Below are 20,146 nucleotides of genomic sequence, written 5' to 3'. Positions count from 1 at the left end.
GCTTAAAATACCCACTTTTGTTGCCACAAACACAGCTGGAAAAGTCACGGGTGTGCTACTTGGCAGTCATCTCGTGGTTAACGTGTGGTTAGGGTTAGGCACAACAGACTTGATTAGGGTTAAGAAAAGTTCATGTTTTGTTTTAAAATACCACAAACACAGCTGGAAATGTCCTGATGTCTCATTAAATGTCAAAAGAGCTCCAGCAACACTTGTGGTGTGGAAAAAAACTTTATTGACCGACGCATTTCGGCTTGTGGCGTTCATCAGGGTCATCAAGAAACATATTGCACACATCATTTAAATAGGTTCATTTGAAATTGAAAGAATAGAAAAAAATAAAAAATGCATGCATGTGACCAATCCTATGCATCCACATATATCTATCTATCTATCTATATACAGTACAGGCCAAAAGTTTGGACACACCTTCTCATTCAATGCGTTTTCTTTATTTTCATGACTATTTACATTGTAGATTCTCACTGAAGGCATCAAAACTATGAATGAACACATGTGGAGTTATGTACTTAACAAAAAAAGGTGAAATAACCGAAAACATATTTTATATTCTAGTTTCTTCAAAATAGCCACCCTTTGCTCTGATTACTGCTTTGCACACTCTTGGCATTCTCTCCATGAGCTTCAAGAGGTAGTCACCTGAAATGGTTTTCCAACAGTCTTGAAGGAGTTCCCAGAGGTGTTTAGCACTTGTTGGCCCCTTTGCCTTCACTCTGCGGTCCAGCTCACCCCAAACCATCTCGATTGGGTTCAGGTCCGGTGACTGTGGAGGCCAGGTCATCTGCTGCAGCACTCCATCACTCTCCTTCTTGGTCAAATAGCCCTTACACAGCCTGGAGGTGTGTTTGGGGTCATTGTCCTGTTGAAAAATAAATGATCGTCCAACTAAACGCAAACCGGATGGGATGGCATGTCGCTGCAGGATGCTGTGGTAGCCATGCTGGTTCAGTGTGCCTTCAATTTTGAATAAATCCCCAACAGTGTCACCAACAAAACACCCCGACACCATCACACCTCCTCCTCCATGCTTCACAGTGGGAACCAGGCATGTGGAATCCATCCGTTCACCTTTTCTGCGTCTCACAAAGACACGGCGGTTGGAACCAAAGATCTCAAATTTGGACTCATCAGACCAAAGCACAGATTTCCACTGGTCTAATGTCCATTCCTTGTGTTTCTTGGCCCAAACAAATCTCTTCTGCTTGTTGCCTCTCCTTAGCAGTGGTTTCCTAGCAGCTATTTGACCATGAAGGCCTGATTGGCGCAGTCTCCTCTTAACAGTTGTTCTAGAGATGGGTCTGCTGCTAGAACTCTGTGTGGCATTCATCTGGTCTCTGATCTGAGCTGCTGTTAACTTGCCATTTCTGAGGCTGGTGACTCGGATGAACTTATCCTCAGAAGCAGAGGTGACTCTTGGTCTTCCTTTCCTGGGTCAGTCCTCATGTGTGCCAGTTTCGTTGTAGCGCTTGATGGTTTTTGCGACTCCACTTGGGGACACATTTAAAGTTTTTGCAATTTTCCGGACTGACTGACCTTCATTTCTTAAAGTAATGATGGCCACTGGTTTTTCTTTAGTTAGCTGATTGGTTCTTGCCATAATATGAATTTTAACAGTTGTCCAATAGGGCTGTCGGCTGTGTATTAACCTGACTTCTGCACAACACAACTGATGGTCCCAACCCCATTGATAAAGCAAGAAATTCCACTAATTAACCCTGATAAGGCACACCTGTGAAGTGGAAACCATTTCAGGTGACTACCTCTTGAAGCTCATGGAGAGAATGCCAAGAGTGTGCAAAGCAGTAATCAGAGCAAAGGGTGGCTATTTTGAAGAAACTAGAATATAAAACATGTTTTCAGTTATTTCACCTTTTTTTGTTAAGTACATAACTCCACATGTGTTCATTCATAGTTTTGATGCCTTCAGTGAGAATCTACAATGTAAATAGTCATGAAAATAAAGAAAACGCATTGAATGAGAAGGTGTGTCCAAACTTTTGGCCTGTACTGTATATCTCAGCCAATCAATCACTAATAAAGGTGAGCGTGTTGGAAGCACATGAGACCTTTGGACCAACCAGAACTGCCAGAGAAGTAGGGGGAGTGTCTAGCAGAGGTGTAGAAAACACCATGTTTGGTCGTGAACTAGAGAGCAGTAACATGAGGAGATTTAAAGTGCTATACACAGAAAAAATGAACAAAAGAACAAAAGAAAAAAGGACCAGCAAATGATGTCTCATTAAGAAATAAAAGGTTTGGCCATCGAAAACAGGACTGGAAATTTCCCACTGTCTTGTTAAACATACCTAGTTTTGTCATAACAAATACGGCTGGAAATGGAACTGATCTCAAACAGTCGTCCGCTGTCCAGCAGCCTGGCTAGTAGCTGTGGCTGTGGTTTAATTTAGATACAAAAAGCACTTGGTTAGGGTTAGGAAAACATCATGTTTTGGCTTAAAATACCCATTTTGTTGCCACAAACACAGCTGGAAATCTTCTGTCATCTAGTTAAAAAATAGGCAGTTTGATGAGACGTTCACAGCCGTAAATTTCCTGATGTTTCAATAAAAAATACTTCATTTTGTTGCCACAGCTGGAAAAGTTGTTGGTCTGCTACTCAGCAGCTGTCGTGTGGTTAATGTGTGGTTAGGTTTAGGCACAAAACAACTTGGTTAGGTTTAGGAAAACATCATGTTTTGTCTTAAAATACCTGGTTTGGTTGTCACAAACACAGCTGGAAATGTCCCAACGTCTCATTAAAAATTAAAAGGTTTGGTCACCACAAACATAACTGGATATTTCCCAACATCTCATTAAAAATACCTAGTTTTTGTCAACACAAATACAGCTGGAAATGGAACTGATCTTGAAAAGGGGTGCGCTGACCAGCAGCCTGTTTGGCAGCTGTAGCTGGGGTTAAGGTTAGGTTTAGGTTTAGGTACAAAAACCATTTGGTGAAGGTTAGAAAAACATCATGTTTTGGCTTAAAATATCCATTTTGCTGCCACAAACACAGCTAGAAATGTCCTGTCGTGTCATTAAAAAACAATATCCTGTTTTGATGCCACACTCACAGCTGGAAATTTCCTGATGTTTCAATAAAAATACTCATGTTTACGCAAACACAGCTGTAAAATTCACAGGTCCGCTACTCTGCAGCCTGCTTGGCAGCCATCTTGTGGTTAGGTTTAGGCACTTGGTTAGGGTTAGGAAAAGATGTTTGGCTTAAAATACCTGGTTTGATTGCCACAAACACAGGTATTAATGTCCCACTGTCTCATCAAAAGTATTGTGACCACAAACACAGCTGGAAATGTCCCAGTGTCTTGTTAAAGAAGTACCTTGCTTAGTTGCCACAAACACAGCTGGAAAAGTCTTGACAGTGGTCCACTACTCAGCAGCCTCGATGTCACGCCATCCACCATCCCCTCCTTGTCCTCATGAGAACCTCAGCTCATATACATGTAATCTTAACTATGTTACTTTAGAAAGGTTGATATGACACATATGGAACATACACACGTTACATATCTGTGTTTTGCAGAAACACACAATGCCAACATTTTACTCTGTGGACTGAGCCTTACTCAGCTGGCTCTGCCCAGGAAACATCTGCCAGCTTCACGAAATTGTCGACAGAATCTCAGAAGTCCTTCATCAGTTGATTTACCTCCTCCATGACTCAGAGATCATTAGAGGCGGAGGCAGGAAGAAGAGGCAAACACACCTTTTACAAAACATTAGCAGGCACATAAATAAAATCACCACCCTCCACACTACACCTCAACCTATGTAAACTGGATAAGGTGCTGCTAACAATGTGCAAAGGGCCAGTTGGTCAATACGCCAATTACATAGATGAGGGGATGGAAAGGGCAAATGATAGCCAATCAGTGAAGTGCTTTTACTGTCCTCTAGCAAGAGCTGACCCCCTGACCCCGTTTGATGACCCTCGGGCCAAAGGTCTCCTCTCCAGGGGTCAGAGGGCATTGCCGTGTGCTGGCCAGAGAGGCGTTGCTATAGTAACGGCACTGGCTGAAGAATGGCAAAGGTGTGGTGTTTAGGAGGAGAGGGGTTACCGTGGATGGACTGAACGACGATGTGATGCTGCTCAGTGGCAGCTGGGTAAAATGTGTGACTGTCCCACCAGTTCAGTAACCATTACAGTATGATCTCATGCTGCAAGGCTTCTTACAAATGCTCATGAATGCAGAACATCTGATGACTAATTTGATGCTACTGTTGAAAACAGTTCAACACACAGCACAAACATGTGAAGCCAAATATCTGAATGTACCACCCTGACACTTGTTTTTAATGTGGTTGATAATTTAGTTGGAATCTAAAGATTTACCTGTTGGGAACAAAAGATTCATAATTATACTGTTATTTGTGTAACCGGTGGACTCTGGTGTTGTCTGCGTTGTGTTGATATGAAGAGGCCCAGACCGTGGAAATCTTTAGAGGTGAGCTCCGTTTATTCCTGACTGCAAGAGGTAAAAACCATATAACTCCAGCCCCTCTCCCACAGAGCACAACAGTGCTCCGTGGGAGGCCATGTTACATTAAATTAAGTACAATAAAACACAGAAAACATACCTGACAGCAAAAGTAAAAACAAAATCCTCCTCAATTATGACCAAATAACTTGAGCCCCTACACAAATTATGTGATACAGGAATATATTCACATATTATACAATACATTTAGGCTGAAAAATGAACTTATAAACAGCTTAACTAAAACATGGAAATTACTATGAGAGCAATGTTGCTTACCTCTCCAATGGAGCAAAACAACAGAAGGGGAGAGGCAAGGCTTGAGACACCCCTTTATAGGTGGGGTACATTTGACTTTGTTACAGATTTTACTGCTGTATAATTGACCCTTTTACATCTGTGCTCATAAATCATATAATAATAAAGACCAAATAAATGTTTTTTGATTACATTACATTAAATTATTGCCGTGTGAACAGGTACAGGACAGTACAGGTATACTGGAATTGTGCAAATCTCTCAAAATCAACTTGTAAAAAAAATAAAATAAAAAAAGGCAAAGAAAGGCTGTTAAAAGAGCAGCATAAAACACAAGTTAGACATTTCATTTAAAAAAAAGCGCACACTATGAATTCTATAAAGATGTACGCTATGAATAGTTCCACAATTAATTATTTAAGTATAAAGAATATGTTCAATCAATCAATCAATTTTATTTATGAAGCACAATATCACAAATCACAATTTGCCTCACAGGGCTTTACAGCATACAACATCCCTGTGTCCTTTGGACCCTCACAGCAGATAAGGAAAAACTCCTTGTTTAAAAAAACTATAATTTAAAAAGCCAAACTCAAACTTTTGACTGTAAAGTTTAAGGGGGAAAAAACCCTCAACATTATCAAAGGTCTCTCAATGGTGCTTTGTTTTATCTGTTTTGTAAATAAAAATTTAAAAACCTTTATTCAGTGGTGGAATGTAACTAATTATATTTACTCCTGCATTGTACTTAAGTACACTTTATGGTACTAACTTGAGGGTTAGGGTTCCCTACTGTCACTACATTCCTGCAGGAAATATTAGATCAGTTTCAAATTAAAAGGATAAAAAACTCGGAACTAAACTACCTCAGTGTATATAAAATAGTTAAGGATATAAGGCTGTCTGAGTCACTGGCTTCGTTTAAATCTCTCCTAAAAACATACATCTATCGGAAAGCATATCCTGACTTTATCTGAGCTGTCTGTCTATTTTATTGCTGTCTTATTGATTTTAATGACCATTTATTATCTTGATTTTAGTTTTGGCCTATTTGTTTTATTCTCCTGGTGTTTTGAATGTGTTTAGTTTTATTGTACAGCACTTTGTAACTGTGTTTTGAAAGGTGCTGTATAAATACAGTTTATACAGAGTATAATTTGCTTTTTTTACATGGTATTTCCAATACAGGAGGAAAATATGAATATTATTATTTATTAGCAGTTATTCCACCACTGCTTTTATCACAACCTTTATAATTATTATAATATAATAATAATATAAGACACACTATAAGACCTCATTCCTGAGCAAACGCTTATCTGGGCAGCTGAACCTTTCCCACTAGCACATCACTGTCTATTTTGTGCTGTGCTGCACCATCTAGTGGTGGTTGTTCACAACTACTGTGGTGGGTTCTTCATGGCTGTTCCTGATCCATTTATTTATTCTGACGGATTTATCACCCTCTGTTCTGTTTTATATTATCTTATGTATTATGTGTGATGTCATCTGCCTGTTTTAATTTGCAAACAAACTGCTCCTATAGGAAAATGTTGATTGCCGACTGAACTGGAGATATATTAGTACCACAGAATTTAAGGGAATACTCCTCCTGCAAAATGATTTTGGGACCCATTTCCTAATTATCTGGGTGCATCTGCATCTTGTAGGATGAGATCAGGGCTGATAGAACTGGGACAGGATTATTCTCAATGATGAGAGAGTTTTAGGTTACAAGATCCCAAGGGACCCATGGATTGTGTACTTGGGATTAATACCTGATGTTATTCGTAAGAGGGACACTTACAGTATCTGTTCAAAATCCTTACACTGGCGTGTAAAAAGGCTGTTACCAGGAACTGGCTGAAACGTGACCCTCTTGAGTCCAGGACAGTGGATGGACATTGTAGAGGAACTATACTCCATGGAAAATTGACCTTTCACCTGAGGACTAAAGCAAAGACACATGTGCAACGCTGAGATAAATGAACAGACCATAAGAGAAATGAGGTGTTATTTTGTCAGCTGGTCTGAAGACATGTATTGAAAGTTGTAAACTGAAGGCAGTGGTCCCCCAGTGGAATGCCACGCATCTCCTGACAACAGATTCAATGGAGAGGCAAAAGCAAGACAACCCCCAAAAAGACAATGGTTTTACATGTGGTTTCCACAGACAGTTGCTCTCTCCTTATCCTTCCTGACTGATTCTTCTCTAGCTTTGTGCTCTGCTAGTGTCCTCGTCACTACTGGTAGCATGAGGCGGTACCTGCAGCCCAATCAGGTTGCACAGGTAGTCCAGCTCCTCTAGGACAGCACATCTATGCGTGTGGTCCCAAGAAGGTTTGCTGTGTCTCCCAGCACAGTCTCAAGAGCATGGAGGAGATACCAGGAGACTGGCTGTTACATGAGGAGAGCTGGACAAAGCCATAGAAGGACATCAACCCAGCAGCAGGACCGGTAAATGCTCCTTTGTGTGAGGAGAAACAGAAGGAGCACTGCCAGAGTCCTACAAAATGACCTCCAGTAGGCTACTGATGTGCATGTTTCTGACCAAACTGTAAGACACCATGAGGGTGGCATGAGGGCCCGATGTCCTCTAGTGGGGCCTGCACTCACAGCCCGGCACCGAGCAGCTTGACTGGCATTCGCCTCAGAATTCTTTTTAGCTTTGTATGTTTCCATCTAGCTTGGTACTCTAGAGAGCACCAGTATACCATATACTTGGCCACATGTTTGACACCTGCTTTTGCTCCAGAAGGTGAGTCCTTCAAAAGGGTCTTTGAAAATGACTGTGTTGCCACAATGAAGGTGCATGTTCACACATTAACACTCACAGAAGACATGTTTATCAGTTTATTGTCAGTGCCTTGTGACTTTTGAGTTGCATGTTTAGAGTCTGTAACACAGACGACAGAAAATCAGCAGCCTCAAAGTGGCGACTCGGCAATAAACTGCAGTCAAACAAGGTATAGTCAAAACCTGGTGTCTCAGAATGCACTTCACTTGCAGGAGGGGTGAACCAGTTGATGGGCTCGTACTTGCACCACTTTTTTTTTTTTAAATTAATGAGGAGGCACTCCCTGTGAATGAGGGGCAACACTGGAAACACAAGTCTCTTTAAGACATACCAGCAGTTGCCATTTAGCTAACCTCATGAAGACCTTCTTTATTGTGCTCTGTGTGATAACACTATCTGTGTGACCTCAAGACAACCTGCACAACCTGAATTAAATCTGTCCAACAGGTTTTACTGCTTCAAGCACCATTCTTAGACACTCATTGCCTTGCCTTTGCATGTGCAAGTCTCGAATTGTTGCAGTGACAAATGAGCTTTAGTTAGGGTTATTTTTTAAACCGGTTCTGCCCGATTTAGTGTCTGTTTATTGGCGCATTAGTCGCACTGTATTACTGTCGAACTTCTCGCACTTGGAATCAGCGGTGTTTTCAGTCATGTCGGGTGGAAACATCAAAGACTTCGATGAAATCACGTCTTTTCTGGGAGACTACGGCTTCTTTCAGTATCTCATCATGGTTGTGCTCAGTTTAAGCACAATCACATGCGGGTACACGGGAACGATCGTGGTTTTCGTTTCGGATACGCCCGAGCACCACTGCAGAGTGTCGGGCAACTCCACGCGTAACGGCACAGATGTGGAGCAGAGCAGCTGGATCGGACCTGACAGCTGCTCCCGGTACAAAGTGCACGGAAACTGGACGGAGACAGCGGGACCCAGCAACGACACAGAGCCATGTCTGGATGGGTGGGTCTTTAGCCGGGAGAGATACACCGCCACTATAGTGTCTGAGGTATGTACATGCAGAGTGATGGGTGTGGGACATCAGGAAGGGGAGACCGGGGATGGCTGTCACACTTTTCGTGTTCTTAAGAAGCTCAAAAGTTTCTTATGGAGAGGAGAAAATGGTGGAAACACGAAGAGGTCAGAGAAATATTCTCCCAATGCTGGATGACAGGGAGTAATTGAAATGCTACAGATGAGACTGTGCATTAGGGGGTCTCAGTTAGGATGAGCACACATTTCTCACCCAACAAAATAATGCTATAACGCCAGAAATAAAATGATCACAACACTAAGATGTTTAAAAAACTGGAAAAATGCAACAGTGCAGCAGCGATGACTTGAGTCTGTCTCAACCTTCCATCAGCAGAGTGATCACACTAACAATGACAACACTTTCACAGTCAGCAGTTCATTTCATTTCCACTGTGCATCCAAAAGGGCAGGTCTGTGACAACCAATCACATCTGTTAAAAGCAAGCATTACACCTAGCAACAGGGTCAACCACACCTCCTCACTAAGGTAAAAGTTTCTCTCCCTTCCTTGCTCAGAGTTGCTCTGAGAACTTTCCTAAATCACTTTACGAAGTTTTTAGGCTAAGTTAGGAGCTCTCTCAGAGTGTTCTCAGAATCTTTGTGGCCCCACAACTTCAGGTGCTTTTCTTAGTAATCTATGAAAAAGAGTCCCAACGTTATCTGACTTTGTGTTGTGCTCTCTGCTCACTTGAGAAGTGGAATGACTTGTGTTGCCCTAAAACATATGAAGTATATCTTTATATCTGTTTTGTTTTCTGACACCTCAAGGTCAGCCAAAATTTTATATAAGATTCGACTTCACTGTCTCTGAAATGTGTCTTGCAGTAACCTGAATGATTATCATCTCTCCTGTTTATTACAGTGGGATCTGGTGTGTGACAGTGCGTGGAAGGTCCCTTTTTCTACCTCCCTATTCTTTGTAGGAGTCCTTATTGGATCCTTTATTTCTGGTCACCTGTCAGACCGGTAAGTCTGTTGTGTAGAAATAATAGTAGTCATATCGAGTTGCAGAACATGGAGAAATTAATGATGAATTAAGACAAAAAAGGCAACTTAAACAAGGAGAGGCATGCACGAGCAAGAAGGAAAAAATGTGCAAAAATAAGTACAAATATAAAACAGCTGCTCTGTCAGGATGAGCTACCAGAGACAAAAGTGTTTTAAGGGGAGTTATAGCTCGTCTGTCCTTTGGAGAAATGTCTGTCAAAATGAGCTACTGAATGTGTTTAGAAAATAAGGTTGAGCAGGGAGATCTCTTCACATTCACCCTGGAAACACATTTCAACACAAGGCCTTCATTAGAGTGATTTATTATTTAAATAAGAAACCATAAACGCAGGGAATGCCAAACATCCACCCAAACACCACAGTCAGTGAGTGTGTTTCTGATTAAACAGACTGTGTGGTTCCATTATGATTCCATTAAGGACTTGAAGTCATGCCAACGTTTAACACAACGAACGATCTGTTGGGAATCTGCTCAGAGGCCTGTACTATGAAACCAGTTCAACTTACCCAGGATATCTTTTTATTATCTGGTTTGACTAACCCTAACACTGTCCGTCTGGATAACCAGTGGTACAAAGCTGGTTCTCAGCTAGTTCAGTCAACTCTGTTTTTTTCTATCCAGCCATGAGCACGTTCATATGAAAGAGGCGGGGGTGTTAATCAGAAGCAACATCATCTGAACATGAATGTCGGCTACTTCATATGATATGTGAAGAAAAGGTACTGAAAGTGTCTGCGACTGCGAGACAGTAAAATGTAAATGATGCTGGATGTAAGCGATACTTAAATCTTATAACGGAAATGTAGAAACATTGAAAATACTGTCCAAAAATTCACAGTTGGCTGAGACTTCGATTACATATAGGTATCACCAGGCTTTAGTAATGAGTATTTTTTGCTATTTAGTTGGATGATGTTGAAACTACTCTGTTTATGTCACATAAAACACTGAAGTGATGCCAAACTGTTTCTGCTACTGAAGTCAAGTGTAGAAAAATAGTCCAGAAAATGACTGATGAGGTCTATCGGACTGAAACGTTGCATTTATAATAAAGAGACAATTAACAGTGTTTGGATTATTTTTCTAAGAAAACATCTTTTTTTCCTAGTTCTTGTCACACAGGTGTCTCATGTCAAATATCAACACTATCACCGCGGACTAAAATAAACTTTGCATAAGTTAAAATAGTGTTAAAATCATGTGTTTAGAGTGTAAACTATCTCTCCATTTGTTAGAAGCAAAAATTTACTTTTTTCCTGATTGGCAAAAAATGTCACTTCACATTGTTGTACTGACGTAGTGCTTTTATTTTGAAAGAGACTGTATGTAAATGTTAAATTTCGTGTGAAAACAGAAGTGTATTTTGAAAGAAGACAATGTATGTAACAGGCAGAGCATCAACAACCAACACACCCAGGGTACCTTTCACATCGTATCTGGATGTGGAAAGTCCATAACCAAACGCTGATATGTGACGATGTCGGAGTGAGAATGTGTTGGCTTCAAACCATGGGTATGCTGTAACATACCCATCATATGTTGCAGATATGTTTCCTTATGTTTCGATTTTCAATTTTATGTTGTGACAACACTGTGTTAGGTTTAGACACAAAAACCACCTGGTTACTATCAGGAAAAGATCATGTTTTGGCTTAAAGTACCCAGTTTGTCGCAAAAAAATTGGCCGTAAATGTCCTGACATCTCATTAAAAAACCCCTGGTTGTTTAAAAAAAAAACAAAACCTGATTTGTTTCAACAAACACGGCTGGAAATCCCGACGTCTTTCAAACTTTTGTTGTTTGAAAGAGTGGTCTTCTGCTGCTGCTGCTGCTGCTGCTGCTTGGCAGAGGGTCTCGCTGAGGTGTCACACCACCCACTATGTGCTCCTCCTCATGAGAAACTCAGCTCATATACATGTAATCTGAACTATGTCACTTTAGAAATACTGATATGATACAAATGTAACATATCTGTGCAGAAACATATGCCAACATTTCATCCAGGGCTGTGAATGTACAGTAAATGGAGCTGAGAGGAAGTCCATGACAACTGAAACCAACAAAACTGAAATGTTAAATTTAGATACATTTGATTTGCTAATAGCTTTAAGCTGATTGTATATTTGACTGTAATCAGAGCTTCAGCTAATAATTACTGCCATTGTGAATTAATCTGCTGCTTATTTTCTCAGTTCATTAATTGATAACTGAGTTACCTGAGCCCACTGTAATATCTTTAGGTTTTTGCATGTGATGTTCACTCACAGATCACACATGTTCTCTTCATGTCATGTTTCTGTGTATTGTCTCACAGGTTTGGCAGAAAGCCGGTGTTTTTTGCCACCATGGCCTTACAAACAGTCACTCCCCTGATCCAGGCCAGCTCCGTCAGTTGGGTCATGTTCTGTGTCCTCAACTGTCTGAGAGGAGTCGGCCAGATATCCAATTACATCACGTCACTCGTACTGGGTGAGACAGCGCACGCACTTCTGACTGTCTCAAAGAGTCCCTGTCTCTGTCTCCTCTCCAGTGTCTTCCTGTGACTAAGTGTAGCTTACCTGTGCTTTCCTGTGAGGTAAGCTGGAGATGTTCACTGACTTGTGCTCAGGCTGTTGAAGGAAGCAATGACTTTAGTCAGGCTGCAGACAGTTTTCACAGTTCTCTGTGTTCAGTTAACATCATACACTTTCATGTTCTCTCTCATCCTGACGTCATGCTCCTGATCCTCTTCTCGGTCAGGCTCCGAGATCCTTCGCTCGAGGGCCAGGATGAGCTTCTCACTGCTGGGCCACAGTTTGGGTTTTGGCTTTGGATACGCCTTGCTGCCGCTCTTTGCCTTCTTCATACGAGGATGGAGGATGCTGCTGGTCGCTTCTGCCATCCCCGGCTTCCTGTTTATTCCAGCATGGTGGTAGGTCTCAGCCTTGTAATGTAACGAGGTAATAATACTTTGTTACAGTACTTAAGTATTTTTTGGAGTATCTGTGCTTAACTTGAGTTTTTATATATCTGTCAACTTTCACTTTTACTCCACTACATTTCCAAAATAAAACATATAATTTTACTCTAATACATTTCCCCTGAGCATCTTAGTTACTGCAAAATAGGGAAGGAAGAGGGGAAGGAGGGAAGGAAGGGACAAATGGACGAATGAAAACGTGAGAGAGATGGAAAAACTGGATTTTGTTCTTTAACCCTCTGAAACCTGGAGCGACATCACTTTTCTTGTTCTGCTTTCAGACACCTTTCACAAGTATTAAAACCTTTGAACCCTGAGCAAATTGGTGCAATTTCTTTCAAAAACTTATGGGAAAAAGGCAACGAGCAACTAGGTAAAAAATGTTCCATAAATTGAAAAAAAAAAAAAAAAAAAAAAAATAGATTTAGAAAATTATTTTTAAAAATTAGGGGGGAAAATCTAGGGTAAAACTATATTTATAATTATCATAATTTATATATTTAAAATGATATATATTTAGAATTATGTTAATTTTTTACCAGGTCATTTTTCTGTTTGTTTTTTTGTTCATTTTTAACTTTTTTTTTTATTTATTTATTTATTTACTAATTTTCTTTTTTAATTTTTTGTTTTTACGAATTTCTTGCTAATTTGTCATTTTATTGCTCTTTGCCTTCTTTCTCATGCCAATTTGCTCAGGTTTCACAGGGTTAAATCCTTTAAGTTGGGAATAAAACATGTTTTTATTCAAATGTAATGTAGGCACACATCTTACGTCATCATAATCAGAAAAAAATCTCGCGGCTTGTTTTTTTTATTAACAGCATTTACATGTACTTTCAATTTCAATATCTAAAGACATTTAATATCATACAATTACTTTTGATACTTAAATACAGTAAATATCAGATACTTTAAGACTTTTACTCGAGTAATTTTCGAACAGGCGATTTTAACTTCAAGTCATTTTCTGGTAAGAAATCTGTACTTTTACTAAAGTGTGGTTTTCACTTCATTCACCACTGGTAAGTTTGAATGTGGGCTGATAAATATCATTGTTCAATGTTATGTCTGTTTTGTAAATCTTCTTTAAATTTGAACTAATTTTTGATGGATTAATATTTCTTTTACGAATTAGTTTTTTTATAAATCCTCCTTTTAATGCCCATCAAAGATCCAGTGTGTAGGATATAGGGGGATATATTGGCAGAAACGGAATATAATATGATAAGTATTACGTTTTTTAAGTGTATGATGTCCTGAAGTTGTTGAGGTGAGTCTATTCATATAGCAGATTTTAGCAATGCTGTTTAGACTGTTACTGTCTTTCAACGTGAGGCTGTGAAACAAAAACACAGGAGGCTCTCAATAAAAAACTGATAAAAATGGCAGAGGTCAACGGGACTGACGGAAAAGGAATTTAATTTACGAAGACGGTGAATTCTCTGTTGCTCTCGTTTCACAATATCTGCAGTGTTTACATCAAATTTAAGATGTTCTTTAAAATGTTCTTTTAAAAAATGCTTTCTTTGGCTGTGTCTCTGTTACGTCCAAAGTCAATAATCAACTCCTTCATTTTAGACACATTTAGGTCCAAGAAATTATTATCACACCAAGAAATAAAATCTAAAAGAGCATCCCCATGGTCTGATTCTGATCCACGAAGGAGGGACAGTAGTGACACTGCTTTATTCAGAGTTTTTTGCCAGCTTTAATCACCTGGCCCGTTTGTCCTGGAGAGGAAGAGACCTCTGCGGATAATTTGGCTCCTGATAAAAAACCTCCTGAACAATGAACACTGAAGGAATTCTAACCAGGAGAGGTCTTAGCTGGTTGCAATCTGCAATCCTCACCAAATGCGCCTGTTGACTTTTGAACTTCTGTCCCTTTGTCTCTGTTCAGGTTGATCCCTGAGTCTCCCCGTTGGCTTTTACAGAAAGGTCGGTTGGAGGAGGCCGAGATGGTCATTCGCACTGCCGCCAAAAGGAACGGAGTCCCCGCTCCTGAGATCATATTCAGGACGGATGAGTGCATGGAGCTAACGGTATTTATTCCATTTTCATTCCTCATGCTGTGGAAACTATTGTGTTACAGTACTGAATATGTCCCAAGCCTTGACAAGCGTGTTTGCTTCGTGACTGTTTGTTTCTTTTCTTATGTCTAATTCAGAAAACTAAAGATGAAGAGGAGCACACATACTCCTTTCTGGACCTGATACGCACCCCTAACATGAGGAATATAACAATTCTGAGTGTTATTATATGGTAACATGTCTTCTTTTCTCCATTTGTAACTTTCCTGAATATGGGTGCACATACACTTTATTATAAATTAAAGAAAGTCATTTGTTTGACAAATAAGTGCTCCTCACTCTGATTGTCAGACTGCCTCCCATAACCTGGAAAAGATGTATAGTTGAAACCATTTACACTCAGTTATACAAGATCAGAAATTAGGCATTTTAAAGTCTTTTGTAGATTATTCCATGTATAAGGAGCTCTGTAAGAGAATGACAGACTTCCTAGTTCAGTTCTGATTAAGGGAGTGTGAAGCAACAACCTATTCTGTGAGTGAGTACCAGGATTATGTGAGGTCAGAGATAAAAAGGATGAAATACAGGATGGAGGCATCTGCATCAAAGCTTTATAAATGAACAAATACCAGTGCTGTTCCTCCGTCACAACCAAATGTGGCCAGACAACCTTTCGGTAAAGGTGGTAGTATGTAGAGTGCGGCGATGAGCTAGTCAGTATCCCACTGATTAGCTTATCACCGCACTTTGCGCTGATATCGTGGTTAACACTGATATCGGTTGAAGTGTAGTACCCACTCTCCAGTTTCCCCTGAGGTTAACTATGTTAGTGCTGTCAGCACTGTTGCCAATGTTAGCACTGTTTATACAGTTAGCATTGTTAGCCACTAGCTGCCAATTCAGCCACCTCGAACTTTGCAGCATTGGCAGTGAAAGCAAACAAAGGTGCTAGGCCATAGATGTATGTTTTCTTTGTTTTGTTTTTTATTTGGTGTGTTTCTTTTTGTATAGGCCTACAAGAATAATAAATGAAAATTAAAATGTTAAAAACAACTCTATATAAATTTTTTGTCTAATCATCACTGCTCTGCATTGTGCTTATACGGCGGTTACCACTGCTATCAGGACAGGGTCACTGTAGCGCCCACTCTTTAATTTCCCCCCAGTGCTGTAAGCACTGCTGCCATTGTTAGCACTGTTTATGGAGTTAGCATGGTTAGCTGCTAGCCACTCAGCCACCTCCATGTTGAGAACTGTGTGCAGACAATCCCAGCCCAGACTCTGAATCATAGATATGCTCTAAATGTCACATACAGCTCCCTCAGACACACTGCCTTGCATTTTCATCCAGTCTTACTTTTGTATGTCTGCAGGATGTCCACCTCCATGGTCTTCTACGGTCTCTCTCTCAATACTAGTAACTTAAATGGAAATGCCTACCTCAACTGCTTCATTTCAGCAGCCATTGACATATTGACGTACATAGCCACCTGGGTACTGGTAAACCATGTGTCACGACCCACACTCCTCTTCTCCATGCTGACGTTCTGTGGCATCATGCTTCTAGTTATAATGCTGCTTCCTGAAGGTCTGTATGCTCTAATAGTGACTGAATCAGGCATCTCTGAAAATACTGAAAAACATTACGGATGATATTTTCCTTGTCTTATAATCGTGTTTGTTTTTCTCAGACATGCAAGTCATGCTCCAGGTGTTAGCTTTGGTGGGAAAGATTGGAGTATCTGCTGCTTACTGCCTCATCTATGTGTTTTTCACTGAGCTGATCCCCACTGTTGTCAGGAACATGGGCTTAGGGGTCGCCTCCACAGCTGCACGCATAGGCAGCATCATTTGTCCCTATGTCATCTACATGGGTGAGTGTTGTCTTGGTTCTTCCTGTTTTTGTGGTTGTGTTTGTGTACACTGTTGAAACTGAAGAACTTTGAAGGAGAGAGACAGAGAATGGAATAACTCACTGTAGATGACATTAATACACGTGAGTGAACAAACCATTGTGGTGAAGAGGGAGCTGAGCCAGAAGGCGAAGCTTTTGATTTACTGGTCCATCTACATTCCAACCCTCACCTATGGTCATGTGCTCTGGGTAGTGACAGAAAGAATGAGATCGCAGATACAAGCAGCCGAAATCAGTTTTCGCATCTGATCAGGATGCCTCCTTGGCACCTCCCACTGGCACGTCCCTGGGCAGGGACGTTTGGGCAGACCCAGAACACGCTTTAGGGATTATATATCTCATCTGGCCTGGGATTGCCTTGGGGTCCCCCAGGAGGTGCTGGAAAGCATTGCTGGGGAGAGGGAGGTCTGGGGTGCTTTGCTTGGCCTGCTGCCCCTGCGACTGGCCCTGGATAAGGGGTTGAAAATGGATGGATGGGCAAATACCACAACACCAACCTCTTCAAGAGGGTGGCTGAAAGAATAAAAGAGGGAGGCTGTGTTCACACTGTCAAGTCCACCACCAGTAGGCAACTTTGAGTTTTGACATGATAAACGACATGTTAGGCACGTTACTCAGAGTCTGCACGACTGCATGTGTATTGGAAATTATTAATATAATTGAAAGGTAATCAACAATATAATAGAAATGATGTAATTATGTAAAATCTATGCAACATTTAACACATATGTAATGGAACTTTGAGGCCTCTGTACCATGTGCCGTACATGGCGTTTACTCTTTGTCAGTGTGTAACAAGCTGTGAATGCTTTACTTGATGTCCAAAGACATGACTAGATAAGCTGGCCCTTTGTCACCCCTCTGATGATGCTAGTTAAAGATCCCTGACCTCGGCAGTTGTCAATAAGTATCTGACATCCCATGTGTTCAGGGCTCACTCTTTGCACTCAGGTCGTTCTTGAGCGTTTGTTATGAGTCCATCTGCAGATGTTGAATTAAACTTACAGAAAGACAAGTTTCTGACTCGATGTGTTTTGTCTCGTAGAAATTGCCACCACACATTAGTTTCATTAGCCATGTAAACAGCTTAGTAGGACTATCGTACACTTAAGGGAACCCTTAAATCACACATTAGTTCAAAATCACCAACCCGCTGAAGGCTGGATTCAAAATTGAAATTCATCATTGAAACCACAGGCTGATTCAACTTGTGTGAATTTTATCATGGCAGCTCAGTAGTGTGAATGGCCCCCGCTCCTGGCAACATCTGGGCATCCTCCTGATGAGTTGGTGGATGGTGTCCTGGCAATCTCCTCCCAGACCTTGATCAGGGCATCCATGAGTTCCTGGACAGTGTGGCGGTACTTGGCAGTGTCCAATGCACTGATACATAATGTCCCATAGGTGCTCAATTGGATTTAGGTCAGGGGAATGGGCGGGCCAGTCAGTGACACCAATGCCTTCATCATCCAGGAACAGCCTACGAACTCTGGCCCTATGAGACTGGGCATTGTCCAGCACCAGGAGAGTTGTTCTGAGGATTTCATCCCAGTACCCAACAGCAGTCAGGGTACCACTGGCTATAACCCTCCAAGGATATGCCTCCCCAAACCATCACTGACCCGCCACCAAACCAGTCATGCTGGAGGATGTTACAGGCAGTATAACATTCCCCATGGCGTCTCCAGACTCTTTCACGCCTGGCACATGTGCTCAGTGTGAACCTGCTCTCATCTGTGAGGAGAATGTGGCACCAAAGGCGGACCTGTCAATTCTGGTGTTCTCTGGTGAATGCCAACCAATCTGCACAGTGCTGGGCTGTGAGCACAGGTTTCACTGAAGGATGTTAGGCCCTGTGTCCACATAGCACCTTTTTCTGAGCGCCAGAAGAAGGCCAGCGTCTTTTTTCAATTGTTTCCAATGAGGAGAGAGCGTCTGCGGCCTGATGTCACTTTCATTTGCACCAAAGCAAGTGAAACTGATTCACAATGACTTGTGCTTCCTAAATGGACAGATTGATATCCCTGAAGACTTGGTGCTATACTATGACCATTAAGGGTTCCCTTAATTTTTTTTGAGCAGTGTATTTTTCAGAATAGGGGCAAAACTAGACTATTTTGTGTGTGTAAATGTTGTCACAATCCCAGCACCCTGAAACTTAAACAGCCAGCAGGGAATTATTAAATGGTATTATTTATACCTGTGATTTTTCTGCTGTGGCATGTCAAAATGTCTTCTGTGAAAAGGCCTATGGGTGTAACACATGGAAATAAACATATCAGTGACAAATCTAATTCAAGTGTCTTTTATTCTGTTTGCAGGCGAGTACAGCAAGATCCTGCCGTACATTGTTTTTGGGGCAGTCAGCATCATGGCTGCCACTGTTAGCATGTTGCTGCCAGACACCAGAAACAGCAAACTTCCTGATCTTACCAGCCAGGCCAGACCTATCAGAGGGTATGTCGGTGTGTGTCTGTGAATATGTGAATAATTATTAACAGAAACAATGATCACTACCAGACTCCTATAAAACTGAGACAAAGAAAATCTTGTGCCCTGACTAGGATTTTGCGTAACTTTGGTATTGCATCAAGAGTGATAAGAAGTGCATACACAATGAAGCAAAAATGTCACTGAGCAAACTGAATGACAGCTTTATCTCTTAGTTTGTGATCATGTGCGTTGTAACAGTTCTCTGTCTGGCTCTTTGTGTCTTAAAGCTGCTGTTGTCCAAAGGAAACTGCTGAAGCCCAGTCAGATGCAACTGTGAAGGCTTAAACAAATGAGCAGAGCGCCCTCTGCTGGAAGAAAATCACACAGCAAACATTGACTGATCACAGACAAAAGACTGGAAAACAAATGGGAAGTATTTGTTTTGTGATGTGTTGGACAGACATTAATGTTGTTTATGAGACAGATCCTCTGAGCCTCTCAGGTTCATTTTCATACATGGTGCAGAATACTCAATATCAGTTGCATCATTGTGAAAAGATTTTTAACAGTGTTTATATGTCAAGAGGCAGCTAGGCTACATTTTCCTCAAACCACTATAGTTTCTTGATAAATTAAAAAAACAGACGTCAGGGTTCATTTAGTATCATGGTACAACACAGGGACCAACAGCGTTTAAACAGCAGCAGCAAAAACACTGTTGAATTTGCCAGGGAGATAATGTGGCCAGTATTTTAATCATGTGCATTATATCCTGTGGTCCAGTGTAACACAGTGACCTTGTGTTGAATTGTAGGCCTAATTGTGATGTGTTTTTTTATTTTAGTTGATTTTGTGTTGTCATGGTGCAAAAAAGTCTTTTTTTTTTTGTTTTGTTTTTTTAAATAAAAATGACCATAACTTAATGGCGTACAGTACAGGCCAAAAGTTTGGACACACCTTCTCATTCAATGCGTTTTCTTTATTTTCATGACTATTTACATTGTAGATTCTCACTGAAGGCATCAAAACTATGAATGAACACATGTGGAGTTATGTACTTAACAAAAAAAGGTGAAATAACTGAAAACATGTTTTATATTCTAGTTTCTTCAAAATAGCCACCCTTTGCTCTGATTACTGCTTTGCACACTCTTGGCATTCTCTCCATGAGCTTCAAGAGGTAG

General features: G+C 40.9%; 1 protein-coding gene across 1 annotated transcript; it reads left to right on the top strand.

Moving 5' to 3' along the window:
- Positions 1 to 7,756: 7,756 nt before the first annotated feature.
- LOC117272399 (organic cation/carnitine transporter 2-like) lies at positions 7,757 to 19,925 on the top strand. The gene is made up of 10 exons (XM_033651312.2): positions 7,757 to 8,588; positions 9,477 to 9,580; positions 11,938 to 12,092; positions 12,363 to 12,534; positions 14,485 to 14,626; positions 14,752 to 14,846; positions 15,988 to 16,202; positions 16,306 to 16,488; positions 18,851 to 18,986; positions 19,250 to 19,925. The coding sequence occupies exons 1-10, from the start codon at positions 8,232 to 8,234 to the stop codon at positions 19,305 to 19,307; spliced, it is 1,617 nt and encodes a 538-aa protein (XP_033507203.1). The 5' UTR covers positions 7,757 to 8,231; the 3' UTR covers positions 19,308 to 19,925.
- The last annotated feature ends 221 nt before the right edge of the window (positions 19,926 to 20,146 follow it).

This window comes from Epinephelus lanceolatus, chromosome 12 (genome assembly GCF_041903045.1).
Source record: "Epinephelus lanceolatus isolate andai-2023 chromosome 12, ASM4190304v1, whole genome shotgun sequence".
NCBI classification, from domain to species: Eukaryota; Metazoa; Chordata; class Actinopteri; order Perciformes; family Serranidae; genus Epinephelus; species Epinephelus lanceolatus.
The sequence above is the reverse complement of the archived record's forward strand: the minus strand, read 5'-3'. Positions and strand labels throughout refer to the sequence as shown.